The sequence below is a fragment of the Pomacea canaliculata genome, linkage group LG11 (assembly GCF_003073045.1).
Source record: "Pomacea canaliculata isolate SZHN2017 linkage group LG11, ASM307304v1, whole genome shotgun sequence".
Classification (NCBI taxonomy): Eukaryota; Metazoa; Mollusca; class Gastropoda; order Architaenioglossa; family Ampullariidae; genus Pomacea; species Pomacea canaliculata.
In genome coordinates, this window is record NC_037600.1 from 17,921,416 (window position 1) to 17,940,481 (window position 19,066).

The 19,066-nt window shown below is 36.9% G+C and overlaps 2 protein-coding genes across 6 annotated transcripts; one reads left to right on the forward strand and one right to left on the reverse strand.

The window, feature by feature from the left end:
• Positions 1-1,410: 1,410 nt before the first annotated feature.
• On the reverse strand, positions 1,411-14,094 carry LOC112576155 (steroidogenic factor 1-like). Of its 3 annotated transcripts, none has more exons than XM_025258432.1 (7): positions 13,990-14,094; positions 12,102-12,917; positions 11,339-11,518; positions 9,043-9,296; positions 8,616-8,828; positions 7,985-8,237; positions 1,411-7,600 (listed from the first exon to the last, which is right to left on the reverse strand). In XM_025258432.1, the coding sequence occupies exons 2-7, from the start codon at positions 12,913-12,915 to the stop codon at positions 7,347-7,349; spliced, it is 1,968 nt and encodes a 655-aa protein (XP_025114217.1). In that variant the 5' UTR covers positions 12,916-12,917; positions 13,990-14,094; the 3' UTR covers positions 1,411-7,346. The 3 variants fall into 3 exon arrangements, with proteins under 3 accessions (XP_025114217.1, XP_025114216.1, XP_025114215.1); XM_025258431.1 differs by lacking the exon at positions 13,990-14,094 and adding an exon at positions 13,753-13,901; XM_025258430.1 differs by lacking the exon at positions 13,990-14,094 and adding an exon at positions 13,435-13,594.
• On the forward strand, positions 13,996-18,943 carry LOC112576156 (ZZ-type zinc finger-containing protein 3-like). 3 transcript variants are annotated; one of them, XM_025258434.1, is made up of 10 exons: positions 13,996-14,110; positions 14,784-14,967; positions 15,286-15,475; positions 16,021-16,192; positions 16,714-16,810; positions 16,932-17,027; positions 17,575-17,751; positions 17,853-17,981; positions 18,100-18,200; positions 18,619-18,943. In XM_025258434.1, the coding sequence occupies exons 2-10, from the start codon at positions 14,785-14,787 to the stop codon at positions 18,773-18,775; spliced, it is 1,302 nt and encodes a 433-aa protein (XP_025114219.1). In that variant the 5' UTR covers positions 13,996-14,110; position 14,784; the 3' UTR covers positions 18,776-18,943. The 3 variants fall into 3 exon arrangements, with proteins under 3 accessions (XP_025114219.1, XP_025114218.1, XP_025114220.1); XM_025258433.1 differs by lacking the exon at positions 13,996-14,110 and adding an exon at positions 14,318-14,359; XM_025258435.1 differs by lacking the exon at positions 13,996-14,110 and adding an exon at positions 14,332-14,345.
• Positions 18,944-19,066: the final 123 nt, after the last annotated feature.

The following is a 19,066-nucleotide window of genomic DNA, read 5'->3' on the forward strand; positions in this document are numbered from 1 at the left end:
AGGCTCAAGTTGATTTTATCATTCCCTAGCTGAGTACATAAGTGCATAATTATAAGAAAATGACAAAAGGCATTATCCTTGAGCACAGTAATGCTTGCTGTTGCTATTCTGACAACTGATATTTTCTAACCACAATCCATACTGTCTACATATGCATCTACAAACCTATTCATGTTTAACTATGATTTATAATGTGTTTGGGTAAATAAGTCAATACATATGTGTTTGTATGCAAGCACAAATATATTCTTTTATGCTGGCAGGCATGCAGGTTGAAGCATAGATAAAAAAGTATGCTGTATATGAAAAACTTTTTACAAACCATATCTGCACTAACCAGACCACCTTAAAGAGGGGATGAGAGGTGGATGAGCAAAGAGTATATAACACTAGACACTCATTCTCTTTGATATTTAGACGATGAACATCACTTCTTCTAAAGAGAATTAAAAATAACTTGCACATTTTTCTTAGTGTGTGAATATGGGAGGTATAGCCCAACCCTCTCCTGTTGTCATTACTTTCCTTAATGAGTTACCATTTTATGTTAAGAAACTGCAGGGTGGGCATGGGGATTTTTGAACTCTAGCCCAAGGCTCAAGCAAACAACTTTCTGCTCCATAGTCAAGCACTATAACCATCAGGCTTCCTGATATTACTCAAATAGTCCAGAATCTGAAAATGTCTTTTTCATATTTCAATTTTTCTACAAAGACCTCATCTTTACTGTTTTAGGTCTTAGGGCAACTTTTGTGGGATTTTTTTCTCCTTTCTAAGCTTCCTTATTTTATGCAAGTATTTTCATGACAACTAATAATAACCTTATAAAACAGCTGATTTGCTATTGCAGCTGGCTTAATAACATTCCAGAGGTTCTCACGCTCACTTGCATTCTAACATTTAATCATTAAAATCTGCAGTTAGTGTTTATCTATGATTGAAGAAATAACATCATGCGGGTATTAAGCCTAGAGTGGCAATTCATTTATTTTATACATGCTATTTGGACACACATGATTCATAAAATAATGTTTATTAGGGTCTTGATAGGGTTGTTAAAATGCCTTCCCATTTTCTTATCAATCTGAGATATATTCTTGATTATCAATGGGGGGAAAAAAAAAACATAGGACCTCAAAGTAGGAACCATTCTTTCAGGCATGCAATAGCTCCAGATGTTGAACTTATAAGCAAAGCTAAGCTTTGTCTAAAACTCTCAATTGTTGCTTGCAGGTTTAAAAAAAATTCTGCTGGCAAATATCATTTAACCCTTTTGACATCACTGGATCAGTTTTCTCCTAATTGTGGTTATAGCTTTAGCTTACTATGAAAGTAGCAAATAATTCTTTGCCTCCAAGAGCAAAACCTCGTTCAAATAACTGTCACAAACAGGAGGTTATGTCATTTTTCCTTCGTAATTCAAGAAATGTTTATTTGTTTTGTAAAATATCTTTTTCCCATTAACCTAAAACAAAGTATGCCATTATTTTAGAAAACAAATCATGGATAGCTAGATGCATCTATATTTGCATTTTTCACAATTCAAATATACAATTAGGGAATATACATTGTGCTACATATTCTTATAGTTAACTTTCATATCTGTGGTGAACATGCAAGGCAAACTATAAATCATGAATGGCTTGATTTTGCAATTAAAAATATTGTTGAAGGTATTTGCAGTCTCCACTGGAGGGGGTCTAAACTGGCTTTTAACAAAAACTATTGTTTACTCTGTACATACATGCATAAATGCACAAAAACCTAGAATATCTAGTAAATTGTGTTTACATTTCGAAGATCCAGGCAGAAAACTAACAGAAAGTAACTAAACAAACAAACAAAAACTAACAAAAAATGTGTATTGATATGCATGTAATTAACATAGCAAAGATCATTGCATAATACTTAAAAGTTGCATATTTGTTACAAGCAAACTGCTAGGTTTTTTTTTTTAATACGGTATGAAAATGAATGGAAAGTTTAAAATAAGCATCCACTGTCAACACTTTTATCCTAATTTTAAAAAGCATAAAATTTGCTTGCATTATCTGTATCTTTCATACATTGTATCTGCTGCTTAATTCATATTTCCTTTACAATAGACCTGGAAACTTAAGAGACATTTTGCATCACATGATTCATGTATAAATGACATTTTTTTAACCCATTCCAAGAGGTGTTCAATTTTAACTCAGTTACCAAGGCTATTTGTATTTTTAAACTGTACATGCAGGTACATTCCACATCAAAGACAGTTCTCTATTCAACAACATACAGGCCATAAAACTCATGCACTCGTCTGTTAGGAAACTAGGATATCTAATTTTCATTTCAGAAAATAAACAAATACTAATATATGAATTTGATAAAGGCAATTAAGTATTTTAACCTTTGTGCTGACTCCAACTAAGACATGGGCTAAGAATTTTTTAAATGGTTAACCCTTAGTATTATTGATTTGACCCCAAATACAACCCTAAGCCTCCTACTGTTCAGGGCAATGTTCTGCTGCCATCTACTGGCAGCATTTATTTTTGAGGGAAAATGCAAAGATGAAAGGAACTTTATATATTTACTGTCTCACTAACTTGCTCCATGTTTTGAGCCTCAAAACAGTGGCAGAAGGCCACCTATTAAACATGTATTCTGGTCTCTTTGAAGAAAAACAAATGTGCAAAGTTAGCCAACCTGTGAAAGACAGAAAAGCCCTTAAGATAACTATAACTTCTTGTAAGGTATTGTGTCTCCATTCCACAGTCGCTATTTCGTGTCATCTACTGCAACAGAGACTTCAAAGAGGCACACCTTGGATGTCATTTCACAGCTAGTGCAAGCCAAAGATTTGGTTGCTGACTTAGGTGGAAGGTACCTGATAACAGTTGACCACTTTGTTAAAGTAAAAATACGCCAGACCACCAAGGCCTAAAATCACTCTGTAGCATGAATTTCAAATTTAAATTGCCACATTTGTTTCATTAAACTAAAAAACTAAAACTGAACGCACTTTTTTGACGGTAGTATGGTAAAAAGTTTACATAAAATTACATACTTCACTAAGTACACATAAAAATAAGGAAGTCCACTGCACTACAAGGGGTAATGGATGATGAGGTTAAATGACACAATGCTTGCACTGTGACATAAGGACTTGGTAAGCGAGCGTTTTATGCAATCAAAACTTGTGAAATGAAGACTGGACTTTGCTGACATATGATGACTGTCAGTCTCAAACCACCTGACTTATTGCATGCAGCCCATAAGAGGTTCGCAGACCACACTCTGAGAACCACTGTTCTAAAGGGCATTCTAAGAAGTAGTTTAACAGTGCATGTGAATACATAAAAAATATATGTTAGCACAAATAATTCTGAATTTTTAAGATCATCACTGAAAAAAAGACAAAGCAAATTACCAAGAAATCCAACCCCCACAGAAAAAAAATATTAACTGAGCTTCCTTCTTAAGTAGGCTTGGTTATCTTTTAGTGCCAGTTGAGGCTTTTCAGTGTGCACAATTTAGAATCTGCTTTTCTCCCCCTGTTAAGAAGTTTCATCATAAAAGAATGCATATTGGTAATGTGTTGCAATGTGTGCCTAATAAGTAAGTAATGAACTGTATCCCCATTATGTAGCTGCCAGAGTCACTGATCTGTATGCGTGTTAATTGAAAAACATCAATAATTGATCACAGAATGAAATACATGATCTAAAACAAAAATGACAAATCAGTTGAACACAACAATATAGACGTCATATACAAACAGGAGTAATGACTACATCAGCTTACACATTAATAAAGAAAAAAAAAACTTTACAGCCAATAACAACTCCCTCTCCACTAAGATACTGTGCCTGCATGACAAACTATAGAAGCGCCAAAGCTAATGTGAGACTCATTTTACTACAGACTCTCCCTTCTACACAAACAAACCCAGAACTTCTGTTTTAGGATAAGTTCCTAATTATTCACTTCTAGAAATTGTACCCATTGAAGTGTTCTGTGTCTTTTTTTAGCCAATGAAAAGTCCTCAAACATGATCAAAAAGAGGCAACAGCTTTCCATGGTTTGAAATAATGCCTTAAATTCTGATTAAAATATTTTATGCTAACAGGATTTGCTTGCACTAAATAATGGGTTCTTTTGTTGCGAAATCAACATAAAATGATAAGCATTTAAAATCAAATATAATATATTCAAAAGAATGTGCTTAATACCTGAATAGTTATCATTATATAGGACATAGCATTCTTGCAAAGTGTGCCATCTTTTCAACTCACTGAGGATGATCAATTTTCCAGAATTCTCTTATCTGCTTACACAGCTATGCTCAAATTCATGTCCACACACACACATGCACGCAAATATGGGCACATGTGCACACACACACACACATGTAAGTTCAAAACAGGAACCAGAACTGACTAGTTTTATTAAATGCGATCAAAGATTATGGTCTTGACATGGTCTGATTAAGCACCTTTGAAATACGAATACCCATGGATTCTATGAAGAATTCTAAAGATCATACTAGGAAGGGTTTCAACCAAACAAGATTTGATGAAGTGAATGCCGGCTAACATCAAGGTCTTCGGCAATTCCCTGTCCTTGTTCAACAGCTGTTTTGGGTCATGATCATGTTTCGTGTGGTCTTCAATATAAAGCACTACTTAAAGACTGCATTTTGACAAGAGTGATTCGTTGCTTGCATGTTAGGGAAAATTAGCAAAGCTTCATGGGATGTAAAACTGATTAAATGAGTGTTTTGTTATTGCCTCCATGCTACTGATGATTGACAATATGTGGCAATGAAGACTGCCATGAATAAAGAATATAAGCACAAAAATCAACCATGTTGAAGTGATTTTATATCTGTTCACTCATGTCAAACAGTAGAAACAGCATTCACTCTTGCTAAAAAAAAAAAATGACCAGGGTTTAAAAAAATCTAACAGCTGATTAGACTTTTTAGTTTAGTTTATTCCTTGTTGCCCCCTTGAGGAGCATAGGGCTGCAACACCTCACCAGCAAACCCGGTTTTAGGCAGCCTCCTTCAATTGGGCCCAGGTAGTTCCGATGTCCTTTGCCTCACTTTGTACTGTTCTTTTCCAAGTCTGCTTTGGTCTCCCAACTCTCCTCTTCCCCTGAGGGTTCCAGTCAAGTGCCTGCTTGGCAATGGTGTCAGCTGGTTTGCCGCATTATCCAGTCTCTGACCATTAGGAAGATTCTTGGTGATAATATGCAACCCTGTCTTATGCCGGTCTTCACTACAAAAGGTTTAGTGAGTTTTTAGACCTTTTACCTACATGTAGCTAAAATGAAATCAGGCACACACACACACACACACACACAAAAAAGCAGTCGAAGACAAACTGAGATGTTACCTTCTCTTCTGCCACATCTCCTATTTGCCCTGCACACTAAACTGTGATGAAATTATGCATGGTATAGCAAAGTGAAAAATTATACTAAGACTATTTTTTTTTACAGGTGCAGGTCCAAAGCCAACGATATTGACAAGGGAAATACTTGCCTCCATACTCATCATTAACATAAAAAATCCCATTTCAAGATGAACTATACAAAAAGAAAGCTGTCCACCCTTATGATCATGTAAATGTAATAATGGACATCTTACCAACTGAAAACTCTTTGCCTTACAGGAGTTGTTTCTTTAATACAACCAGAACTCACACATCACAGGGTAGGCTAAACGGTTCTTTGACTTTGCCCCAAATATTAAAATATCTAATAAGAGATCTAATAAAACCAGATGTATATACAGTCACCAGGCACATTATTTTAAGGAAATAGCAATTTAGACATCAACAGCTTTAATCAGCAAAGTTCTGTGCTGATTTTTTAAATATGCATGTGCATTTCAACATGCAAATGCAATGCTGCTTGCAATGAGGAGACAGGTGCAGCTGCTGATATCTAAGACCATGAAACTACTGGTTCACTCCCTTCAATACCTCAGATCAATACCTGAAACTGCCAGTACAGCTTGACAGATAAATCAATGTCACAGACCAGTCCATGCCCTCTGTGTTTTTCGGAGTGTTTAACCCTTTCGTGGCTGATGGATTGAAAGTATATGTCGAATGTATGATGAATAGTTTAGAACATTAGTTGGAAAGTGTTAACGGTGAAAGAAAGTGTGTAGTGAACAAAGTTCACTGGTAGGTTTTGGCTGAAAAGAGTTATGGAAATTTACTCAGGCCCGGGATACCTAGAGAAGAGGACGTGCCCGAGTCACGAGTGTACATCTCCCGAGTGAGATTGTTGTGTAGTAGAGGGTAGTGTCTATCGACCCTAGATGCTGCGCGGTACTGACCCGTTGTTGGATTAGCCCACCTAGACGAGGTATGACATCTTTTATGTATTATTTATGCAAGTGTATTAATGACATCTTTTGTGAAATTGAAATGGAACTTATGCAGGTTTTGAAGTTGAAAACATGTGAGAAAAAGATCCGTGAATTGAAGAATAAGTTCAGAAATTGTAGTATAGTGTGACCTCGAGTTACAGGTTTTAATTGTATGGACTGAAAGAGCTGGAGATCTACTGGATAAAGAAGAATCGCCTCCCAGGACCATTCCGTGATCAAGGTGTTTTGGTTCAGCACCCAGCAGCACGTGGGCTAGGAGACCCACGAGGTCACCATGGATTACCTCCCCTGTGACCCCGGGAACTGCCTGACCCACACGGCCAATGTGTACGGCCGTTGTGTGTGTATTCGTGTATTGAATTATAGGTGGTGGGACATGTGGAGAGCAACGACCCTACGAGGGATGATGAACTGTGAGTAAAGTACTCAACGATTGCTAGTGCGATCGTAAGCTAGACGATGAACTGGAACTTTGTGGTTGAACAGGAGAGAGCACGAGGATTGTAATCCTTATAATTGATCGGGGAAGTGCCCCGGAGGTAAACATTATAATTATTGCTAGATGTTTGTCACCTGTAAAGTATTGTGTTGAGGCAAGTTGTTATTTATGCATATGTGTTTTGTAATCTGTAGAGTCCTGAGCCATTCAACAACTTGATAACATGATTTGGGCAGCCACAGGCAATCATTTTGTTGTTTTGAAAGAAAGCATATTTGTCTGGTTCAAGTGTGTTGTAAAGCCACCTGAGTCGTGACCATCAAACTTTCTTCACTGAGAACTCACACCTTCCACCAATGCCACTGCTGTTAATCTTCAGGCACGAGATGTATGCAAATAAACACAGTCTTCTCAAAGAATCCAAAATCTGTCTTTTCTCTGTGAGAGGGAGCAAATCAATAATTCACTGGTGCCATCTTTCAACTCATCCCTTCAGCTGTAAACATTGTCTATTTTTCAATCTTTCACAGCATTTTCCCCCTTCAGAAGTTCTACAAGCAGACCACAGGAAGTCAAAGATGGAGGAAGAACGGTGAGCAACTTTTCTTTAGCAATGAATGAGATACGGGCCAGCTCTGGAAGCCGCAGCAGCATTTCCCCAAACTTTAAAGGACTTTGCACATAATGAGAGCTGGTGTATTCTGCCAAAGCTTCCGTGAGTTTCTCCTGATAGTCCCGAATTTTTCCAGGTTCTTTAAGGCCCTTTACATCTGCGACAGAGAATTAACTCTTTGAGCAGAGAAACTACTTTATTTAAAGGCTAATACAAGGGTCACATGTGCTGATGACTTGAACAACCCCACACACACATTCCATTGGATATCATGTCGTGCCCTAGATAATTAAAAATAATAATAGACAATTAAAAAACTCTTATAGTGAACTACTATAGTAAGCTACTGGATTTCTGCCTTAACTCAAATGTGATGTAATACTTGAGAAATAATCTGCCATTAAAAGATAAAACACCGTGACATAAAAAAAATAAAATTAAATGTATCATAAAAAAAACCCATATAAGTAAATGTATCAAATCTTATCACATGGCACGTGGTTAGACGAAATACATCTGAAAATGTAGACATATCAGCTACCTGGTGTGATCAATAGCAGAACCTTGAGAGCAACATATTCATACTGGTCCATGTGAAGGGACTGAAGACTTTGTGTGATGCTGTGAAGACGATTAGCGACATCCCCAAACCCATATGCCGCTGCCTCTTCAATTGTAACTGACCGTTCATCAGACAGGTTGAGAATGCTGGAGTTTGAAACCGATCGCCAACAAACCCCCAAGGCCAGAAGATCAGACCAACAGTTTTGCAATAACAGGATCTGGTCATCAGTCTGTAGTAAATCAAAATGATTTTTGATGATTCACTCTCCTTTTATTAAGAAGATGTCAATTTCATTTTCACAGGGTACCATTTAATCCAGAGAAAAGCCCCCAAAACTAAAAAAGGTAATGAGATAGATTGCATTCAAAACATAAATTGCTGTTCCTAATGCATTCAAGCCTAAAACTAGCCACGGTGCTTAAATATAATAACAGCTCCACAACAGTGTCTCCTCCCTTCTTTTTTACTATTTTGCTTTTCATAACAGCCAGTGCCTTTAATAATTCCACCAACAATCCCGCAACTACAGGACATAATTTCACCAATCAGCATAAAATCTTGTTACCCTCACAATCTCAGGAATTTATAAAATTCACTTTCAACTGACCGATATTGCACCAAATTGAGGTAGGTTGCGTGCCCAGCGAACAAGTTTGTAAAGTCGCAACTCTGTCAGCTGCATGAGGAAATTATAGAATGCCGTGGTTTCATCCATGTCAGGAGTTGCAGCCTGGGGAATTTCATCATCAACCAAGAGGGGTTCTAGGTTCATGATGTCAGTCAGCAGCTCAGGCACTCGTTGTGCATCACCATCAGGAATCTGACCGAACATTCAAATACTACAAGCACCAAGGTACATGAAATGGTTTTAATAATAAACTTCTGTCCACTATAAAATGTTAAATGACATTAATATTTTATCTACATTTTAATATATATGAACACAGACGTACATACTCTACTTTTTTAAACTTTTTTTTATTAAAGCCCTGGCTTTGAAAGGTTGAGCACAAATGTTTACTTGATTATCTGACCTGCTGTGCGTGTGTGTTAGAGTGATTTAAAATGGCCACTAGCTGCCGATGACTTTTGCCCCCATCTGCCCCCGGGCTGAATAGGTCACCGCAGCTACCAGACATGCCCGGCATTCTGGACTCCTCACAATCGCTGCCAGATTGTCCCAGTGACCGCTTTGTCTTCCGCTGTAGGGAGTTTGCCTTGGGCTTCCCATGTGGAGAGCATCCATCATAGGAACTCCTTCCACCTCTCGTTCTGTCAGGTCTGATGGCTGCAATTTGAGTGAAGAAAAATATTAAGATATGCAACTGATCGTGAAGGAATGCAAAATTTAAAGGGCATATGCTTGAATATTAATAAAACTATTAAAATGTAAAGTAAGTTTAAAATACATAATAGGCTAATGGCATAAATAATAGGCATAATGAAGGATTAAAATCACTGCTGCTATTTACTGATGGCTGCACTCTGTGTCCACTGTAAGGATTCTCTGCAGCACACTTGTAAGCTCTTCTCAAATGCCCAACAGGCTATCCATACATTATTACTATCATCCTCAAAAACATATCAAACTTATTTAGAACCCTTTATCAATAGGTGGGGTGGTGATCACAGGCGGTGGTGCTAACTACCTTAGAAATCAAATGTCTTTCTCACCCTACCAGTACTTGCTGTTGGGGTTGAGAAAGCTGAGGTGAAACGGTGTGCATTGGAACATATTGTCAGGGTTAGGACTGACAAATGAATGTATTCTCCATAAAATAAAGAGAGAAAATCAGATGACAAGGATGAACAGCAGAAATGACACAAACACAAAGAAAACTGAGATTTAAAAAAAGCTTATTTTTTATTGCTTTTGTTTCCTTATCTTTCTCTACGTCATTTCTTTACTCATAACCAGGAATAACAATATTCAATATTATCAGTTCATTCCCCTTGTGACTGACACAAAAAACATCTGAGTTTGGGTGCAATGTTTGTACTTTCACAAATGGGCAGCAATTCATGCCTGTAACAGTATCCATTCACCATCTACAAAAGCGGCCCCATGGTCATTTTCTGCTTATCTAACCCAACAATTATGCCAGGTGAAGGTCATCGGTACAAATGACACAAACAAAAGGCAATTGAATTTTTAACCTTTATTTTGATTCCTCTCGTTTGTTTTTTTTAATTTGTTTATTCCCACCAGTGACAAACATAGGGTATTGCATCTGGGTTTGTTCTCAATTGGCGGTCACCAGGGGAACAAACCGAAAATGTTGAATATTGATTTTCGCACTTGTAAAAAAAAAGACAGAGATACAGAGAAAGATAAAGAAAAAAAGCAATCAAAACAAAGTTTAAAAACTTCAGTTGTCTTTATGTACGTGTCATTTGCACTGTTCACTCTTCTCTTCTTTATATTTTTTGGGTGGGTGGGGGAAAGAATACATTCAGTCCTATCTATGGCAGTATGTTCAGATAGAAGCTGTTTCATCTCCCATTTCTAAGACCCCATAGCAAGTAATGGTTGGGTGAGAAAGAGGCTTGATTGCTAGGGGAGTTGGCAGTGCCTGTGATCTCTATCCTGCCAATCTGTCAGGGTAGTAATTGGAGAGGACTGACTGATAGTTGTCAGCAACCCATGTACTCCTACCTTCCCTCATATGGGTGAAACCATTCTCTTCCTATGGTACGAAGACATTCCGCCTTTAAAAGATGTATATTTGTTTTGCCAAAAAGCAGCACAGGCATTTAAATTTAAAACTGCCTTTCCAAAATAAACTGTTCGTTTGGAGTAAATCTTTCTATTTCTCATCTATAAAAGGGTTTTCAGACCTTCAGTCAAAAATGTTGAGAGTTTAAAAACTTCCATATAAACATATAAGGGATTTTATTTTTCATAAAAAATTATTTAAAATAAATGCAAAATTGTTGACCCACAAAATATTTCACAATTCCATATACAAACTTTATGGTATATAGGTCCTATACACATATGATTTATATAAAGCTTCTGTAATCATTAAACACTACTAAGTTATATGTATTCAGTTGCACTGATGCACTTAATTTACAAATCCATAATCTGAACTAGTTTAGTCTAGCTGCATCAGTCAGAATTATGTAAATAAGAAATATGAATGTTCTTCATTAATACTAATAACAGCTAATTCCATATACTCTGTAAGTGGAAATCAATCCATTAACTATAGCATTAACGGGTAGAAGTAGTCAAAACATTTCCTGTCATATCAAAACTGAACTGATTAGTTAACATTCAAGACCTACATATTTTTAACAGAATGGTGAATAAAGATGTTATCGTACCTTCTAATTTCATGCCAACAATCAAACATTTGTTGAATCTGCAAGCTGGGCACTTTTTGCGATTGTAAGCATTTATTTCACAGTCGGACTGTTTGTGACAAACAAAAGACTTTTTGTTCTGTACTGTGCGCTTGAAAAATCCTTTGCAGCTCTCACATGTGAACACCCCATAATGGTATCCTGTTAAAAGCAAAAGATATTTTTAAATTATAGCATTGTGTCTGCCAACAACCTTCTTAACTTCTCTTAAGCATCACAATTTATGTTTCAGTTTTCTGACACTACCATGTTGACATTTTATTACTGTAGCAATGTTAATGTTTGCTGACAAATGCAATAATGAGAAATTAGATTTTCTTCTGTTGTCTTTGTCCACCTGCTATGACAGATGATACCATCAAGATTATTCTCAAAGTGCTAGTTATTGAAACTTCCCTGCCAAGACCAAATACTCTAACACCATTGTCTTAGCAATACTAAGCAAAAATAAACATTACGCATATTGTGATTCCCCCACCTCCTCCAGGAATTATCTGACAGTAATGTTTCAATACGAACATAAGTGCATCCAAGAAATGGGATGTACTAAAAATGATGTACTGGGTATCTTTACAAATATTTATTACTTTTGTTAAAATAATTACAATGTTAAAAGTTATCCATAAAGTTTTCTTTGATAAAAAAAATATAATGACAGAATATCAAAAGAGGAATAAATAAACACATACACAAAAATAAATAAATAAAAGGGACAAAACTATACCTGAAAGTTTATCCCCACACACTGGACAAGATCCAGTCATGCCTTCTGCAGAGTTTGAGTCTGCTACCACCACAGCCCCATCAGCTATATCAGCCCCTGACATATCAGGCATCAGCTGAATACAGGATTCAGTTCCAACAGGAAGTCTGCTAGTCTGAACATCACCTTGGTGCATCACTACACGATAGTTTCCACCCTCGCTTTCAAACTCCCCCACTATCACATCATTGGCAGGAGATGGAACTGAGGCATTATCATTATTGTAGTAAATTATGATCTGTGGCTGGTGTCTTTCTCCTGAACCATCTTCTGTAGAGGAAGGCTGAGTGGATATTGCTGCTGACACTGTTGGGAGGCTGGTATTGGCCTCCTGCTTAATGTTGGCCTTGATGTGCTGGGAAGCTAAGGCTGTTAAAACGTTCACCATGCTAACATCAGAGGAGCTTGCTGATCCACCCACCGTGGTGCTACTCACTGCAGAGCGTCCCTGATTTAATAAGAGCTGTGCTGCTACACGTTCTTGGATCGTCAAGCTGATATTTTTTTCATCTTTTTTGAATGGAGCTGTCAATGAAGTGTCCATGCAGGTCTCTATGCTCATCTCACTGGAGGATGCTGCAGTGTGCATCAGTCCTGAAACTGGCTCGTTCATACCCTTGAGAAGATGGCTAACCACCTTGCTGCTGGGCAGTTTCTTTTCCATTTTTACCTGTTCTCTCTTTGTCTTGTCTCCACGTGCTTCTGCTGATGTCAGTGTTTGTGATATGGCTTGCAAGAGGACAGGTGAAATTCCTAAGTCCCCTGAGGCACTCATACCTTGGCATACAAAAAAACTTATGTTACAAGTAAATTCACATAGATGAATTATAATGAAAAAAAAGCTCATGTGCATAAAGGTTCACAAATAAATGCCATGTGAGTTTATGTCAGTTAAAAAAAAAAAAGCAGTGTATTACAACTGTGCAAATATATATATAATCTTCACTAATGTGAAAACAAAAACTAAAAACTGAATTGTATCACTACATAACAAGAAGAAATTGGTGGACAGGAAATAAAGCTTGCTCACTGAAGATGAACTTAAAGCAGCTGAGCAGAAGACGTGTTACTACCATGCTTGATAATTCTAACTGATTTTTAAATTTGTTGACTAAGAGGAAGGGTGGTGAACAGTGTGATTTATTCTTTCACTCCTTGTCGCACAGATATCAAACCCTGTTAAAAACTGCACAATTCTGACCACTGATTCTATGTATGTCCCAGTCATCACCTCAGGAAAATATCTATTTAAATTTTATAAGAACTTAATCCATCTTGTAAACTGAAAAACTACCTTCGGTCGAAACGACAACGGTTATAAATATCGTTGCATAAGAACAAAGACTGATTTGACAAATAACAGTGCTGCGCATAATAATTTTTTTAATAGCACTTGCAAACACAAACACCCACCCTCTCTCTCTACACACAGAGAGAGAGGAAGGGTGGGTAAGGCGAAACAAGGAAGCGAGCAAGGTTTCCGAGAAGTGTGAAGGCCGCGAAGATCGCACATGGTAGGCCTATGTTTGAAAACAAAGCGATCGGGCGGGACCTAATTATGCAACCCTCCAACTTCGGAATCACTAACACGTGCTACATATCATGTACTCACTGTTCCAATTTAAACGAACAGATTCCTGAAAAGTAAAGATCAAGACGACCCAGCATTCGAACTGTGAAGGAAGATCGCAGCTGACCAGAGATTTTGAGTTATACCTCCGGCCATGACCTTTGTGACAGCCTGTCGTCCTTCACAGTTCTCCAACCCAAGTACCAAGACAAGTAAACAACACAGGCAGAAACACAAGAAAAGCGTCGAGTGTAAACAAAACAAGAAATACACGCTTACAGCTTAGTATGAGCAGTAAGAGAATTAAATATGGCGTCTGACCGATTTTTTCCCTCTGCCAACTACTACGAGGATGAGATTACGTGTTTCCGCGAAGCATACATGCTGAGGCTCTTTGAAGGTGAAATAATCAAAATTTAATTAGTAAAGCATAATTATGAAAATAAAATTGATCATATTCAAAACTATAAACAACTTATATACCATCATTTTTTAGGGGAAGATTTTTGTCAAGAACGTGCAAGTGCATGTCTATAACATCCCTGTCAAGTCCCCATTTCAACGACACTGTCAAGGGGAATTTACTGCATTTCATGACTCTAAACACATACAGTTGTGTCCCTTTCACAATTGCAGTAAGTTGCAAGTGGTACGAAAGATTTGTTGTTTTCGATGTCCCCTGTATTCAGGGGTGAAAAATATGGAAGGCTGGTTTTTTTTGTACTTAGCACTTACTTAATTTGGATGAAGTTGAGTGTTTTCGGGTTAACGTCTGCTGGATCTAAGGATCGCAGTGTTTTTGAGATGCTGTCTCATTTCACGATCTGTTAAATTCACGGACGTGTATAGGGATATTAGTTCGTGGTTAAATCAGCCGGTTTCGAGAGCAAGTCTTGCGTTTTTAAAAAGTTTTACTTTTTACCGTTAACGGTTGTGCCTTCGTTTAATACAGCTTCCCCTCCCCCGCCCCCCATTCTTTTGACTTTTTTACTTCAGGTAACTGTCTCTTTGTAAATTTATATATATATTATTTCTTGTAGTCATTTTTCTCGTTTTCATATATATATATACAGGATGGAGGCTAATGTTGACACAGTTGATGACACCGTAGGAGACCCCTACAGCTTTGAATCAGATCATGTTGCCTTGAAAAGTAATTCTGATTACCATACTTTGCTTCGGACTATTTGCATCCTTGAAGCGCAGCGTTCTCAAGCATTGAAAGATCTGGAAGTACTTTATGAAGAACAAGAAAAGGTATAGTATGCAACAAACTTCACACCAGCAACAAGTATGTTATCCAGACCACAAATGTTGTCTTCAAAAGATATACTACTGGAATTTTTTTAATTGATAAAATTAATAGTTTAATTTTGTGTTTGTGAGTGATGTGTGCATGTATGCTTCAGCAAGTGTTTATTTTTACTATGATGTTCACATTTATGAAGTATATAAATAATAAAAGTCAATCAATGTATTGGTTATTGTTACAATGCAATAAGCATATAAAATCACCAGTGAACACCTGAACAAATGAGAAAGCAAATGAGCAACACATGAAATGCCAAATTTCAGGCACTGAAAGATCCAATTGGTTTTGTGGAAAAACTACAGAAAGGTGAAGTGAAACTGCCATCTCGGCAGAAAATAGTACCTCTTCCGGTTATTAACTGGGAGAAGTATACCAGTAAAGCAGATTTGACTTCACTTAGCTCTCATCGGCATTCAACTCGAAACAAACGTAGTGCAACTGAATCAGCTGAGGGTGAGTTAAAGCTTCTAAACTTTTTTTATTGTCACAACTATTTTTGTTCATGATTGCTATCACGTTTTGAACATGTAAAAAACATTATGCCTTATTGCTTTGGTAAGGGAAGGTGATTTGCTAACCATTGAAGCAAATCACACTTTAGATCTACCATTCATGCCTTCCCTGCCCCAGCCTACAAATGTATATGCCTTTTTTGTCACTATATCAAGACTGTATAAATTTCTTCTAGTGATTAAATATCATTCTAGTTAGGAACATTTCTGTTGGTCTACTGTAAGCATTTCTTTTGTTTGACTTGCAGAATCACTACTTATGTGAAAAGTTTTACTTTATAAATGTGAAAAATTTGTAGGTTTTCTTTTAAAACATCAAAAATCAGCGAAAAATAAAGCTACTGCAGCATGATATTGGTATTGAGATGCACACAACAACGAATAATATTTCACCCTTAATGCATAAGTTTATTTGAGTAAATATGAGTTTTTGCCCCCTTAACTAAATATATATCTGACTAATGAGCTCATATTTTTGCTTCTTAGAAGAGAGGCTTCAACGTCTCAAGCTGAAGCTAACAGGCAATGTAAGTGGGAGCAGTGTAGCTGATATAGGACAAAGCCTTGATGGAATACATACTGTAGTGCGTGGGCGCATTAAAGATGAGACAAAGTCAACAACATTCAATCAGCTATGGACTGCCGAAGAACAGAAAAGGTAATTTCATTGCATAATAGTTAACAGTTTCCATCAACTGACATGAGTTATAGATAGCAGCTTGTTTACATAATCATCACTAACTTTTTGTTTAGCAAAAGATTTCTATTTTAGTTTTTGAAGTACTGACTGTCCAAAAGGAGTATGTACTCACTGGTTTATATGTAATGAGACAAAGTAGAGACAGGTTTGATAAATGATAAGTTGACAGCACTATCACTGTGATAAGTTGACAGAACCAAGGGTATTTTTTTACATGAACAAATATGGGTGTCATGAGAAAGACATGTTACATTTTGTGTAAAGGGGAGGCTGGTAGTATGCAAAGATGAAGAGATTTTCATCACTACAGCGAGAAGCTTAAGGGTGTAGGTGATATTCACAAGTTGAAGGAAACTCTTGAAATTCCAATTACCTTTCCCTTATTATCCTCTTTTTAAATAGAGTTCAGATTCACCTTTATGCAATTTTGTGCCCTTTTATCAGATAAAACAACCAACCAATTGCATTTTTTTGTCCAGGCTTGAAGAACTTCTGATACGTTATCCCCCTGAGGAAATTGAGGCCAGACGATGGGAGAAAATAGCACAAGCCTTAGGAAATAGAACAAAGGAACAGGTTAGTATCTTTCATCTTAAAAAGTTGTATGACTTTTTTTGTGGTTGAAGTAGACTGACATTCTCCATCCTTTCAACATGAAGTACCATAGATGATTTTTGCAAAGTTTTACAAATGACAGGTAGCAAGCCGTGTGCAGAAGTACTTTATCAAGCTTGCCAATGCCGGTCTACCAGTTCCAGGAAGAGTCCCTAAACCACCTACAAATGTGAGACGGGTAAGGCCATCGAATATGTATATTCATTTCTTTGCTACATTTTACATTGAAAAGAAATGAAAATCTTGTGGCTTACAAGCTTAGTTGAGTTTCATTGTTTTCTTATTATTAAATAACATACTTTTTTTTTTTTGTATTGTAGGTGGTTAGAAATTTATTGATTTTAAATGCTGTTCTTACATCAACATTGTTAACTGATGCAGATCAAAGAAAGAAAAAAAGAATAAAAGCTTTTAAGACACCCATTTTGTTTAAATAGCTATTCTTTGTCCTTGTTACAGTTTGTGTAGAGATGTTTGAACATTGTGTGTGTTTTGAGGAAGGAAGTGTCAGTAGTTAAGATGGCTGGCACACAAGAACTCATACTGCCTGCACCTGACCACCATTTCTACAAAAATGTCTCATTAGTTGTTTGAATCCAATTTATATTATCTCAGTACAATATTCATTTTACTTATTACCATATTTCAAGATGGTAAAGATTGTGCATAGTAAATAAGTAGCATTTTTACAGCATACATAATCATTATCAATCACTGTTTTAAAGGGAAGCCATCGCCATCATCGTTTCAACCGCATGTACTATCCTTCTTCCACTTTCCTGCAAGCTCATGAACCTCCAGTTTATATGAATGACGATGAAGACAGCTTTGACAGCTGGCAAGAAAACCATTTTGAGTCGTGCACTCCTTCAGATGATCCGTCAAGTGCCCAGGATGACACGGTAAATTTCTGTTATTTCATAGTTAGGAGAGGAGATTATGCGATCATGATATTTTCTTTGTGATTAAACTGTTGTTTGAGTTTTCATTGCCTCTTGTCTAGGATGAGGATAGTGCACCTGACGACATGAAGTTCTCTCCAGAGTTTACTGAACTTGCATATCTGAAGCAGCTACGAGCTCGGCATCTCCAGAAAACTGACTCATCACTAGAACAACATATAGGCTTTAAGGTAAGGCGTTGTTTTACCATAACCACCTACAAAATGGCATCAAAATTTCCACTAAGATTATAATTAATTTTGGAGAAAATAAAGTTGGCAGCATTACATTTTTATGGCTTTTTTTCAGTGTGATAAATGTGAGTGCCAGCCAATTATAGGAACAAGATGGCATTGTATAGACTGTCCAAAAGATACATCAGTTGACTTCTGTGATAACTGTGCCAACAGGTAAGTATAGCCTACTTTGTAGCCAAAAAAAAGAAAAAGTTCCTTTTAGAGGGGAGGAGTTGGTGTTTTACACTAAGCCAGCAACTAAGGCTATATCACAGCAAAACAGCCGGCTCTGTAAACTTCCATACAGTAAGAAAAATCTTTATACAATGTGCTTGTTAGAGCACAATCAGCAGTTATTTATTTATCTTCTGTCGATTTATCTAGCTAGTTTATTAATTTATCCAAACTAGTTATGTAAGACTACCCCATTATGTTTATTTCAATGTATGTTGAAGATCTTGGTAGCTTCTAGAGCGCCTGCAAACTGGGTGAAGTGCAGATTTATAGTCTATCGCATTTTTAACAACTCCTGTAACTTAGTATTTGCAGAGGAATGTGCAAATTATTTCGTATCTTTTATCTTTTTATGTAGCCATGGCTCGCTGGAAACAAAGAGTCACAACATCAGCCACAGAATTCGACCTGCCAGAAAACCAGTTCCATGCAGATCAATGCAGGATCAAGATTACATGCGCTTTCTGCCAGGAGACTACAACTACCTCGACCCCAACTATATGCCTGCTAGCTGATGACATTATGGGTACATTATTGGAGTATGAGGATGGGGCCATGTTCCTCAGGTAGTTACAATTGTCATGCAATGGAATAGTTTTCTGTATTTACATGCAAGATAGTGCACGTCAGTGTGAACATTAAATGCAAAGTTTAAAAAATTAAACCTATTTCATACCTTTCAATGTTTTTAGCTTCTGTTATTTGCATGAATGGATAATTTGTAACTTGTTTATGGGTTCTTTAATAGCAGTGTGGTGAAACAAAAAGCAGATACCTAACTACATTTGGTCTTGCTCCTCACTTTT